This window comes from Temnothorax longispinosus, chromosome 4 (assembly GCF_030848805.1).
Source record: "Temnothorax longispinosus isolate EJ_2023e chromosome 4, Tlon_JGU_v1, whole genome shotgun sequence".
In the NCBI taxonomy this organism is placed as follows: Eukaryota; Metazoa; Arthropoda; class Insecta; order Hymenoptera; family Formicidae; genus Temnothorax; species Temnothorax longispinosus.
In genome coordinates, this window is record NC_092361.1 from 12,294,148 (window position 1) to 12,307,110 (window position 12,963).

The window sequence follows — 12,963 nt, forward strand, 5'->3', positions numbered from 1 at the left end:
GGTTTCCAACAATATGTACGTTGTCCATGCACAATTTGAGAACAAATATTACAATAAATTTATCATATTGTTGCACAAATAATTTATTTCTTTTTTTAATTTTATATTACATGTATTTGCTAATAGCGATCGAAGTAATTATACTATCAAAACAATATTTCTAAAACAAACAATATATAATTTAATGTTTTATTTCACTTTTCTTGTGTTAAAAATAATTTATTTTCTAAATTAATAACATGATTTTTTTTAGAAGAAAGCGTACATATTGGCCAAGAGTGGATTTCTATTATTTACGCTTTTTTTGTTTTTTATTTCTTTTATATAGTTTATTTTTAAAATAAAGATAAATTTTATTAGATATTATTTATGTAATTGCGATCAATTTTACTAACATTTTTTTGTTATTAGTTTCATTACTTTTAAATAATTAAGAAACACACGATAGTGTTTCACGACTAGTGTGGGAAGGATATTTTATTGTCATCTGCAATGTCATAATATATATTTTATTTATAAATCCTCATCAGAGAAGGGATACATAATAGACGTGAGACATAATAGACGAGCCAAGTCAGCCTACGCGCTAACGCATACGACTTTCGAACCGGCTATGGCTGTCTGCGCTCTTCTACCCGCCCGAAGCTGGCCGAGTCGCGCCGAGTCGCCGCCGAGCGCCCAGCGCACACGTACACGGCTCCGTCAGCTGTGTGCGTGTCCCCACCAGGCGCGCAGGCAGCGGGCAAACAGCACCATTGGCACCTCTGAACACAGCCCTTGTCAGTATGTTACCACGGAAATTCCCCATAAGCTGCTCTTACTAGTGAGAATCGTTTGTCCCAAAGTTTAGCCTAATTACGTAATGAATCTCATTAAAATTAGGCTCATTTTAATCAGTAAGATCAGCCGCATGCTGGTACAGAGCCGGATTTTGCATTTTGGCTCTTAAAAATTTATTATAAATAAAATACGGACTCGCAGCTGACCCAACCTGACCCGTGTCTAGCTGCGCGTTTCCCCACATTTATTATAAATTTTATTTCGATCCTTTTTCCAAAATCCGGCTCTGTACCAGCTTGCGGCTGATCTTACTGATTAAAACGAGCATAAGTAAAATGAGATTCGTTAATTAATTAGGCTAAACTTTGGGAAAAGCGAATCCGTAATTTTCGACCGGCCGACAGAGGTCTCCACTCTGTCCTTATACTAGAGAAAATCGATTTTCTTAGGATTTTCTTGAAACTGTGAATATACGTTAATTTAGGTGTGCTTTATGCGTGGTATAAATTTCAGTACCTCTTCCGGGATAAAAAATGAAAATACTGAGCCTTAAAGTTTAAAAAAAAAATTTAAAATTTAATTTTTTTTAGTTTTGGCATTTTTTCCTTATAGAACTCGACGAGAGAAGCAACTTTGGTCCTCTTGGCCAATCTCGTATCTCTTATCGTTTGGCCTGGAAAACCTTTTCATTAGTAAAAGTTGAAACTTTGAGGCTCAGTATCTTGATTTTTTATCCCGGAAGAGGTACTGAAATTTATACCACGCATAAAGCACACCTAAATTAACGTATATTCACAGTTTCAAGAAAATCCTAAAAAAATCAATTTTCTCTATAAGGACGAGAGAACGTCCTTAATTATTACCATCGATCAGAAAGTCTTTTGTTTTTTATGGAGTAGTTGCAATATACATTTTGGGTATCTTGTACATTTTCTACATCTTGTACATTTTCTTTTTGTAAATTTTTTGAAGATGTAGATACGCTGGAGGATATCTGAAACAGAACAAAATCTCTTTTGTACATACTACTTTGCAAGAAATAAATCGTTATAAAAAGAAACATTATGTATCATCACTCACATTATTTGAAAAATCCTCCCTATCATTTATTACGTTCAAAAATAATTTAGAATATTTGCTATTTGAAACCAGTGAGCTAGGTGACATTCTTGAAGGACGAGTCATTTCATTCTCGGGGTAATGTTTCTGAAATTTATAGGATGACAAAATTAATAATTTTAAAATTCTATTGTAAAGCAATATACCTAAATACCTACCTCAAAATTAATCTCTCTTGGGGAAGTCGCACATGAAGAATCTTGTAAAGGCAAATCAATAGCTTCTCCTTCGGGAATGTTGGATATTCCACTAGCATCAGGCGTCAAAAATGCTAACAAATCCTCTTCTGAAGGAGTCAGATCCAAAGTTTTTGGTGGTCCCCCACCAGTACTTGCTGCGTAACTTTTGTACGTAGCCACTCTTTTCAACAAATTAGACTTCCAGTCACGCCTCGTCTGTAATAAAAAAAAATTATGACAATGCTATGGAATTGTATAAAATAAGATAATATTATGCAAAACTGCATAATTTACAACATTAAATAAAAATTCTTATTTAACACTAAATATAAAGTCATATTTTTTTTACTTTTGCTCATTCTTTCGATGACTTTCGCGGACCAGAACCTGTACAATTTAATTTTGTCGTTATTTCTTCCCATAACTAGTCCTGTAAAAATATATACATTGATACTTATTAACTTTGAATTTATTATTTCTATTATTTAGTGTTTATAAAGTCACTTACTAATTTCCTTTTATTTTCACGATTGTACCTTAACCTCCCTCTTCCGAAATCCGGATGGTTACACATAAAATTTATTAGAATTTGCTTCTGCTTTTCAGTCACATTCATATTTATTTATTTAAAAAACTAACAAATATCACAATATATTAATAACCATATAAATCGGTCAAAACACGTCCGGACACCTTTATAACTTCCCGAGATCTCCGCGTTCTTCAGCTCCGGTAACTTAGCCGGTCAACTTCGACTTTATTAATTTTCATATTTTTTTATCGTTTGTTGGTTGTTTGTTGGTGATTGTTGGCCTAATTACAACGTTTGTTGGTTCTTAATTTTTTTTTAAATTTAAAAAGAAAAATTAGCATTAAGTTAGCCGGAAAAATTTTATTTTTAATTTCAAAAAAGTCTAATCGATGCGTAATCGTTTGCTGATGATTGTTGGTCTAATTTTAGCGTTTGTTGGTTTATTATTAGTCTTAAAAACGAAAAAAAAAAACGAAAAATTATCTCACATATTAAAGTAATCGAAGATTGGTTTATTTGCCTACGACTTAAGCTTTATTTCTATCAATTTAAGGCTAACATCTATAAAACTGCCATATGAATACGGGCCTTAACATCGGCAGAAAATCGCGAAAAGATCAAGAAACATGGTGGTTCGTGGGAAGCACACACACACACACACACACACACACACACACACACAACGGGGGGGTGCGAGGGGGGGCCTTCGGCCCCCCTCCCCCGCACCCACCCCGCCGGTAGGCTGCGTGGACCTCGCTTTACAACATAAAGTACATGCTAAGTTGTAAAACGAAATTATAAAGCACATGCATGGAGGGGTGCAAGGGGACTTACATGCGTGAGCGCACGTGAACAGAAAGGCTTTTCTCCCCTGCACCCTCCCCCATGCATGTACTTTATAATTTCGTTTTACAACTTAGCATGTACTTTATGTTGTAAAGCGAGGTCCACGCAGCCTACCGGCGGGGTGGGTGCGGGGGAGGGGGGGGGCCGAAGGCCCCCCCCTCGCACACCCCCCCGTTGTGTGTGTGTGTGTGTGTGTGTGTGTGTGTGTGTGTGTGTGTGTGTGTGTGTGTGTGTGTGTGTGTGTGTGTGTGTGTGTGTGTGTGTGTGTGTGTGTGTGTGTGTGTGTGCTTCCCACGAACCACCATGTTTCTTGATCTTTTCGCGATTTTCTGCCGATGTTAAGGCCCGTATTCATATGGCAGTTTTATAGATGTTAGCCTTAAATTGATAGAAATAAAGCTTAAGTCGTAGGCAAATAAACCAATCTTCGATTACTTTAATATGTGAGATAATTTTTCGTTTTTTTTTTCGTTTTTAAGACTAATAATAAACCAACAAACGCTAAAATTAGACCAACAATCATCAGCAAACGATTACGCATCGATTAGGCTTTTTTGAAATTAAAAATAAAATTTTTCCGGCTAACTTAATGCTAATTTTTCTTTTTAAATTTAAAAAAAAATTAAGAACCAACAAACGTTGTAATTAGGCCAACAATCACCAACAAACAACCAACAAACGATAAAAAAATATGAAAATTAATAAAGTCGAAGTTGACCGGTTAAGTTACCAGAGCTGCGTTTCACAAGTTCACACAAAATACTTTTCACCATTGTGGTTCTAGTGATTTCGTATTTTCACCTCGTTACATACCAACGTTACAGAATCGTGCGAACAAACTCATGTGAGATGAAAGTGCGAAAAGTGAGTGAATAACTCATTTGAAATACAGAATCGACCCCTAGATGTAGAGAAATAATCTAATGGAGGTCGATTCTGTATTTTGAGACAAGGTAAAAATTACAAAAGTGAACAGATTTACTAGATTTCGACAAATGAAATTGGTAGAGTCTCTAGTGAATTTTCTCACTTTTGTAATTTTTCACCTCGATCGTCCCAAGATAAATCGACCCCCTGAGCTCAAAAAACTTCCAACAGTTGCAAAATAAACGTTCTGCTGAACGCAGCCAATGCAATATAAAAAACATTTTGTTAAATATATATATACTTTTTATAATGCCGTCGTGTTCATTAAAAAAGTGTAAAAATACATCATACATATATATAATTAAGACATCGAATAATTAATAAAAAAATTTCGGTAGAAAATAATAGAATATAATAAGACATAAAAGAAAAATGACATAATTCTCAAATAAAGAGTAATTTAATTCTTCCTATATATCTTCTATATGCGGTTTATTATGTGTTTATTGTTTCTTATACGTGTTTATGTATTTGTTATATTTGTTTATTTATGTTTGTGTTTGTATTCATTATTTTTAAAAAAATATATATTTACCGTATAAATTTAAATTATAGTTACACACAAAAGATCTTTTATTAAAACTCTTTCTTGCCCGAATTTTCGTTTTAATATCCATTTGAATTAAAATGGCGGAATCTTGTCACGCTCTCTTATTGGTCAGTAGAAATCCCTGCGCCGTAGCACACCTTGTTACATATACACCATGTTCAGTGGTATGTATGTATGTATGTATATATATACGTATCTATATGCTGCCGATATAACAGATTTCCTAACCCCACAACTGTTATTTTTAGTACTTTATAACTTTTGTCCTGCGTGAGAGTGACAACTTTAACTTTCGTATTCGTATTGTACGTACAAAAATACACAAGACTGGTAAGTTTCAGCCAAATCGATGAGGAAGCCACTTTCTTTTATAATTACCTATAGTCTAAAGTATTAACATTAATGTTAATTAATGTTAATTTATCAATATATCATTGTGTTTATTTTTATAGTTTACTCAATGCATTTGGTATAAATCATACGCAATATGTTTTCATGTAAACAGATTACTACATTTGTTTATGATACAAAGGATTTTAATTTTATCATTAATTCATGCGAGGAAAATGAGTCTTTATTTGATAATGTTTTGAAGCATATGTGGAAACAAGCTGAAGAAATTAAAGCATTTCGCTATATTTTAAATATACGAGAGAGTAAAACATTGAAGGGAAAATACAGATTTCTAATACAGGTATACTCATTAATATCTAAAAATAATATTTTTGTCTAATGCATAATGCAATGACAATTTCAGTTAAATCCAGATAGAGCTCAGTGTAGACGTGCTCCGGAATCAATCACATCTACGTTACAATCTTTTAGCCCTATAGGTTTTAATTTCACTAAGCTAACACAGCAAGAAATATTATTTGACATAGGAAATGGCGACACAAATGACATAGTTGCAATTAATGCCAGTCCTTTGGAACAAAGTCATTGTTTACTTCTTACAGAACGTTTAAAATGTTTGCCACAAATTATGACAGAGTATAGTCTTCGCAAAGTAATAGAATTATGTCTATTAAGCAATTTATGGTAATTATTGTTATATTAGAAATATTTAAATGTGACATGAAATTATATATATATAAAATTTCCGCCAAAGCCGCAACATATAGGTACACAAAAAACATCATACGTCGCTAGACGTATTTCTACACTTTTACATTTTATTATTTAACATACAAAAACATTGTATGTACGCACGATGTAACTAGTAGGAATCAACGTCTAGCGACGTATGATGTTTTTTTCGTATATATTGCGGCTTTGTAATAATATTTCACTTGGAAAGGACCCGATAAGGGTTAAAACGTTGTGATTTTTCAATAAAGGGGTAATTTTGGCCAGTTGTGTCGGTTAAATTTGGATTAATTTTTTATTTTTACTTTAGGTCTTTAAGGGCTGCTTTCAATGGCTTATGTGCGCATGCCTCTGTTAATCATTTACATTGGCATTTATACTATTTAAAATACGAGATGCTTCTTGAATATATTGTAGGTAATATTATTTTCGATAACAACTTGTTGTAAATATTTGCAAGATGTTATCGATATTAATTTTGTTTTAGGATGTTTGCAGTTATATTTCTGGTATACACTTGTTAGTAGATTATCCAGCAAAAGGATTCTGTCTTAAATTGTCTGATTTTAAAAATATTGAAGATTTTGTATCTCGCACATTTCTTGTAGTGAACTATTTACAATTACGTCGAATGGCACATAATGTATATATTACACGAGCAAAATCAAAATCTAATGATGAATTATATAACGATATACGTATTTATATTTGGGCTAGAAAGTCATTAATTGGTGTCAAAGATACAACTGCATTTATACCTGGAGTTTGCGAACTTTTTGGACATTTATCAATTAGAGGTAAGAATAAAATCTGTATTTGAATACAGGGTGTTTAAAAAAAGTGTTCCATATTTTGAGAGCAAGTAATACTCATCAAAATAAGAAGAAAATGTCCAGTAAACATGGGTCCTAAATCAAATACCTGTTAAGATATGGACCAATCTTTATCTTATACTATAAGAGGTGTTCTATGTGGTTCCCATTTATTGTCATACATTTTAAATAAAAAAAAATACTTAGGGCCCGGGCACATAAAAAACTTAAGCAGACAGACGTAAGTCGTAAGCAGTAAGAAAATCAACAGTATGGATTCGCTATCGCTTGCGTTGTCTTAAGTTCTTGACTGTGATTGGCTGATTTGCTTACTGCTTAAGTTATTCTATGTGCCCGAGCCCTTATTCCTACAATGTTTGTAGAAATCGAAAAATTTTTTTTAACACCCTGTATAAAGAGTTTTTTGTATTTTTATATTCAATAATATAAATAATTATAACGTAATACATGTATTTTAGATGAAAATATGTACAATAATCTAACAGAAGATGATGTAATTAATGTTCTTTGTAATATTACGGAAGAATATTTTTTATTAATCAAAGATGAGCTTAAAATTATTTTGAAAAAATAAAAATGTTTATTATAGAATGATAGTTTTTTTATTTTGTTGCAATATAATTAAATCTATAAATTAATATTTGTTGAAATTTATTACATTGTGATAATTAAAATTTTATTACTATACTTGAAATTTTCAAATATACAGGATGTCTCCCAAGTAGGAAGCATTGCAATGGTGGATTCAGGGAGTCGATTGTGTATCTTGAAACGAGGTGAAAATTACAAAAGTGAACAGATTTTACTAAGGGGCCTATTACGTATCTTTTCACGAGGTAAAAATGCGAAAAGTGAACAGATTTACTAGATTTCGACCAATGAAATCGTAGATACTCTAGTGAATTCTCTCACTTTTCGCATTTTCACCTCGTGAAAAGATACGTAATAGGCCCCTAGATTTCCACAAATGAAATCGTAGATACGCTAGTGAATTTCCTCACTTTTGTAATTTTCACCTCGTCCCAAGATACAGGGGGTCGATTACGGTTCTAGAAACGAGGTGAAAATTACAAAAGTGAACAGATTTACTAGATTTCGACCAATAAAATTATAGATACCCTAGTGAATTTCCTCACTTTTGTAACTTTCACCTCGTTTCAAGAATCGTAATAAGCCCCCAGAATCGACCCCAAGAACCGTAATCGACCCCCAGATTTACTAGATTTCGACAAATGAAATTGTAGATTTTCTAGTGAATTTCCTCACTTTTGTAATTTTCACACCTCGTCTCAAGGGGTCGATTGTGTATCTCTGTCGAACATTCTCACTTTTCACACTTTCATCTCACCGCCATCTCACGGGAAGGAATACGCGCGATTGGCTATGATCCAAGTGAAAATATGACATCCCTATGCTCACGTGAGCGAACTTCACGCGGCCATCCACGGCGGAATTGTCAAATCGCCATTTGTCTCTTTTTTTTCGTATATTATCGTATATTATTGTGCATGATTATCGTGTTTTATCGAATATACGACTATTACAATGAATGTCACTGAAAAACAAAAAGTATGCATAATTCGTTTTATGCAACGGTATCCTGATTTTGGTCGTGGTCGTTTAAGATATAACGGTGAAAATAAACGAAAAATTGTAAGTGTTATGAATGACAATTAGATCTATTACAAATATATTTTTTTATAAGTAGTATTATTATAAATGTTATTTGTGTATGTCATTTATATTGTTTAAACATTTGTAGGATGAACTTTGGGAAAAATTATCATTATCTTTAAACACAGCAGGATATGGACCACGGAAAACAGCAAAGGAATGGGCTAAGGTAATTTTTAATATATTACATAGTACATAGTACTTATGAATATGTAAGAGCTTATAACTTAATAATATATAAGAACTTTTATCAAACAAAGACATGAAATTACAAATAAGAATTTTTGCTTACGATATAACCTATAAATGCAACTTATTCTTTTCTATATTCATAGTAAGAAGAAGCCCATTATCTCTTTTTTCATATTTTTGTTATAACTGTGTAACAATTTTTTAAACAACCTATGTTTATACATTTATTTCTTAATTATGGCCATACATATTATAATTTAATTGTTAAACCTGGAACTTATTGTGTGTATGTGTGTGTGTGTGTATATAGAGTTGTATAAATAAGTAATAAGTTCCAGCGCTACAAAAAAATATCTGTCATTTTAATATTTATCAGTTTTGGGACACTGTATATATTTACTTTTTAACTATGTAACTATGTAAAATTATTATTTATTGCTTATCGTATTTCTTGTAGACGTGGAGAGACTGGAAATCTAATACCTTAAAAAAGGTGGCAAAGCACAAGCAATATATGATGGGGACAGGTGGCGGATCACCAAAAGATTTGCAATTATCTGCAACAGAGGATGCCTTAATAAAGTTTTTAACACCTGATGCTAGTGGTTTAAAAGATATTTCAGAAGGTGGATTTACAGATGTAATGCCAAGTTATGATAATAATAAAACTCTCAGTTTATCTACTTCATCATATAACATTAATGAAAAACAAGACGAAACAGAAGATATATTTTTAAATGATAATTCCAATGATGAACTTTTGGAATCATATGAAGCGCATTCTCCTATTCAACAAAATAAGCAGCATATGGAATCAGTATCTATGTTATCATCAAAAATACTAATATGCAGAATATACGCAATATACATGTAAAACAGAGAAAGCGTAGTATTGAGCCAAATACAAAAGTGAAAAAATATGATGAAACATTTACTTTATCATTACATAACGTGAAGAATGTACACCAAAATAAGGAAAATTTGGTATGCATAAGATCCTTTTTGGACACGCGTTATAGTATTATTTTTTTTTATAAGTATGGATTAATATAAATTTAATTTTATTGTATTTTATTTAAATATTTGTAGGAACAAGATAGTAAAACAACTTGTGAAACAACTGTTTCTTTAGATGATAAGAGAAATATATTACAAAACGTTCAGAAGGTATACCAAATCTTTTAATAAAATATATCTAAATATTATTTTTTAATTACTTTTTTTTATATTTAGGTGCAAAGAAACCACGGCTTATGGCAACAGCAATTAATTTATTAGAAAAGAAATCAACTTTATCTGAGAATATTAAACAAGAAATGTTGGATTTGAAAAAAAAAAAGTTAGCATTGAAAAGAGAAGAAGTAATACCTTTAAAGCAATTTGCAGCAACTACAAAATATGAATGACAACGTGACATCTTTGCGAGAAGACTTATGTCCACAATACCTGACAACAGATGTTCAAGAGGGTCAAGAGGTTGAAGATGAGGTTCAAAGAGAGTTGTCTCTCTCCTTAAACTAACCACAGATACATCGTCAATTTTGTGATGTATGCATACATTATATATTTTTACTTATATACTACAGTTTATTTAGTGAAGTATTAAGTATACATTATTTGTTTGCTCGTTTTTTTAGTTTATTTGTTCTGTTTAGTTTATTGGATTTATATTAATGAAATCAAATACAGAACACGAAAACTGGAGAGTACCTAGTCTAATGCATATTATATTTTTGTAAAACACAAAGTCAAATATGTGATATCTATTACTGTGATCACATCTTGAGTTTAAGTTAGATGAGACTGAGTGTTACAATTTCTTACTCCAGTTAATATATTTTTATACGCTTAACAAAGTTGATATTCTAGATACATTAGAAATAATATAAGTTGCATATTATTAATTAATTAAAAAAATAGTCGTATGCATAAATATTTTTATTAAACACAACGTCAGATATGTGATCTATTACTGTGATCACATCTTGAGCTTAAGTTAGGTGAGACTGAGATTGTTGAGATTTATGACTTCAGTTAATTGATACATTTTAATATGCTTAAGAAAGTTTATTGATATTCTAGATACATTAGAAATAAAAGTATACGTTGCATACATATTATTAATGAAAATAAATATTACTTTAATATTCTGTTTTTATTACAAATGTATATTAAGAATCTTATTACTAAACTATCTGTACAGCAGTATATGCATATGTATGTTTAAATAAAAAACTATTCAAAATACCATCTAACAATATTTCTTCGTATTTGTTCAGCATCATTTTCATTAACATCATTACATGGTATTGGTGCTTCTTGATCTATGTCCTCTAAGTATATTTCATTTGGTGGAATTCTCCATTTTACAGCAATATTGTGTGTAGAACACAACATGCATTTACAATATGAGCTAAAAAAAAGAAATACGATAATAAATACTAAAAACAAAGCTTCCTCTATGAGGAAGCAAAAAACATTGTTTTTTTATTTAGAGGAAATTATGCTTAATACCTGCAAATTCTGGCTGATAATGCAATGCCCTTTCTTTTCGTAAACATCGCCATCGGCCTTTTAAAATACCTATACATCTTTCCACAGCACATCGTGCTGTTGTTATATGTTGTGTATATCTAAATTCTGGAGATCCCATAGGTGCATTAAGATTGGTTTTAACAGAAAAAGGCATAAGCGGATATGCAGAATCTCCTATAACACATATTAAAACGCATAATTTATAATATTAAATCATAAAAATAAGTAAATCTATTAAATAATACTATGTAAATATATATAAGTTAATAATATATTATTAGCTATACCTATAAGCCATGAACCTCTTTCGCCTGCTTCCTGCCGTCTTTCTAAGTGATGGAACAAACGCGAAGAACGAAAGACTCTCGAGTCATGCGTCCTTCCTCCATGCATCGCATTTACCGCTAATATTTCATTGCTGTATGAAGACACCTAATATAGAAAGATATAAATATAAATTATTGTATTTCTATTTGCAATAACATCGCATTTATTATTATTACTAAGCACTTCTTATCGTTTCTATCGTGCATATTATCTTTACTTTATATGTTATATTATTTTATACGTACAAGCATCACATTTAAGGAATGATATAACTTCCTATTAATAAATAAGTGTTCTCGCTCAGTTTGTGGAGGAAAGATAGCTATATGACTCCCATCAATAGCTCCAATCACTCCTGGAAATCCAGTTTTTTCGAAAAATCTGACATTAAAGATAAAATATTAAATTTTAACAATTTTTATATAAAATATAATACACTTCATGTGTATTGTTCATATACTTACTCTTCTTTAATTTGTTGTTTTCTTCTATCTGATGTTGGAAACTTAATCCATTGTCCCATAATTCTGTTAAATGCATTTATTGTAGCATGAATAAAAACGGAGATTGATGTTTGACTCATGCATGACAAAAAATCCTGCCCGACTTTTCTTTGATAAGAACCGGATGCGAGAAAATGAAGTGTTGCAAATATCTAAAATTATAACAATTAAAAATATGAATAAAATAGAAAAAGAATAAATTAGAAAGCTATACTTACTTGCAAATTTTGAGGAATTGCTGTTGTTCTTTTTGGAACTGGCATGAAATTGATTAATTCTTCTATTAGTTGTTGAGTTGCTACCTTGGGCAATCTTAACATATATAAATATTGTATAATGTATATATGTGTAACATGATAACAATAAAATATATAATATAAAATTATTAAAAATACATATAAATAAATTACTCAATTTATGTGTAAATTGGGGTGTAAATTATATGATATTGCCAATTATGTAATATATAACATTGCAATATATATAAAATTGTAATATATAATAAAATATAATTTGCTTTTATCTTACCTATACAGTTTGAGAAATGAACTGTCTGGGATATCAAACGGATTTTGAGTATCCCTTAACCTTCTTCTTATTAAATTTAAATTATTTTGCCGCTCCTTATTCATATTTCTTTCTTCTTCTTCTTTCTTCTTCTTCTCCCATCAATAACATAGCAACGACATAATCCATCTTTTAGCTTTTAGCGTCTGTTTTCTATTGCTCAGACTGACTGCACCAATATTTTCGACACAATTTGGCGTTATTCGACACAAAATTTCTTGTCGAGTAATCTCACGTGAAATATCCCGCACTTTCACTATAGTGAAACTTACCCAATCAAGAAAATGCTCACTTGTTGTCATTTTTAGGTTTC

At 31.2% G+C, this 12,963-nt stretch overlaps 1 protein-coding gene, 1 long non-coding RNA gene and 1 pseudogene across 6 annotated transcripts; 1 reads left to right on the forward strand and 2 right to left on the reverse strand.

Moving 5' to 3' along the window:
* Positions 1-493: 493 nt before the first annotated feature.
* On the reverse strand, positions 494-3,080 carry LOC139811653 (uncharacterized). The gene is made up of 5 exons (XR_011731691.1): positions 2,587-3,080; positions 2,428-2,508; positions 2,058-2,294; positions 1,861-1,986; positions 494-1,774 (listed from the first exon to the last, which is right to left on the reverse strand). It is a non-coding gene; the product is annotated as an uncharacterized lncRNA (long non-coding RNA).
* Positions 3,081-5,102: 2,022 nt separating this feature from the next.
* Positions 5,103-7,796, forward strand: LOC139812415 (GDP-D-glucose phosphorylase 1). Of its 5 annotated transcripts, none has more exons than XM_071777210.1 (6): positions 5,103-5,263; positions 5,386-5,627; positions 5,691-5,971; positions 6,330-6,432; positions 6,507-6,816; positions 7,562-7,796. In XM_071777210.1, exons 2-6 carry the CDS (start codon positions 5,421-5,423, stop codon positions 7,630-7,632), a joined length of 972 nt encoding a protein of 323 aa, XP_071633311.1. In that variant the 5' UTR covers positions 5,103-5,263; positions 5,386-5,420; the 3' UTR covers positions 7,633-7,796. The 5 variants fall into 5 exon arrangements, with proteins under 5 accessions (XP_071633311.1, XP_071633310.1, XP_071633314.1 ...); XM_071777209.1 differs by lacking the exon at positions 7,562-7,796 and adding an exon at positions 7,311-7,443; XM_071777213.1 differs by lacking the exon at positions 7,562-7,796 and having other exon boundaries at positions 6,330-6,436; positions 6,507-6,538; positions 6,628-6,724.
* Positions 7,797-10,953: 3,157 nt separating this feature from the next.
* LOC139811434 (putative nuclease HARBI1) lies at positions 10,954-12,938 on the reverse strand (annotated as a pseudogene).
* Between the last annotated feature and the right edge of the window lie 25 nt (positions 12,939-12,963).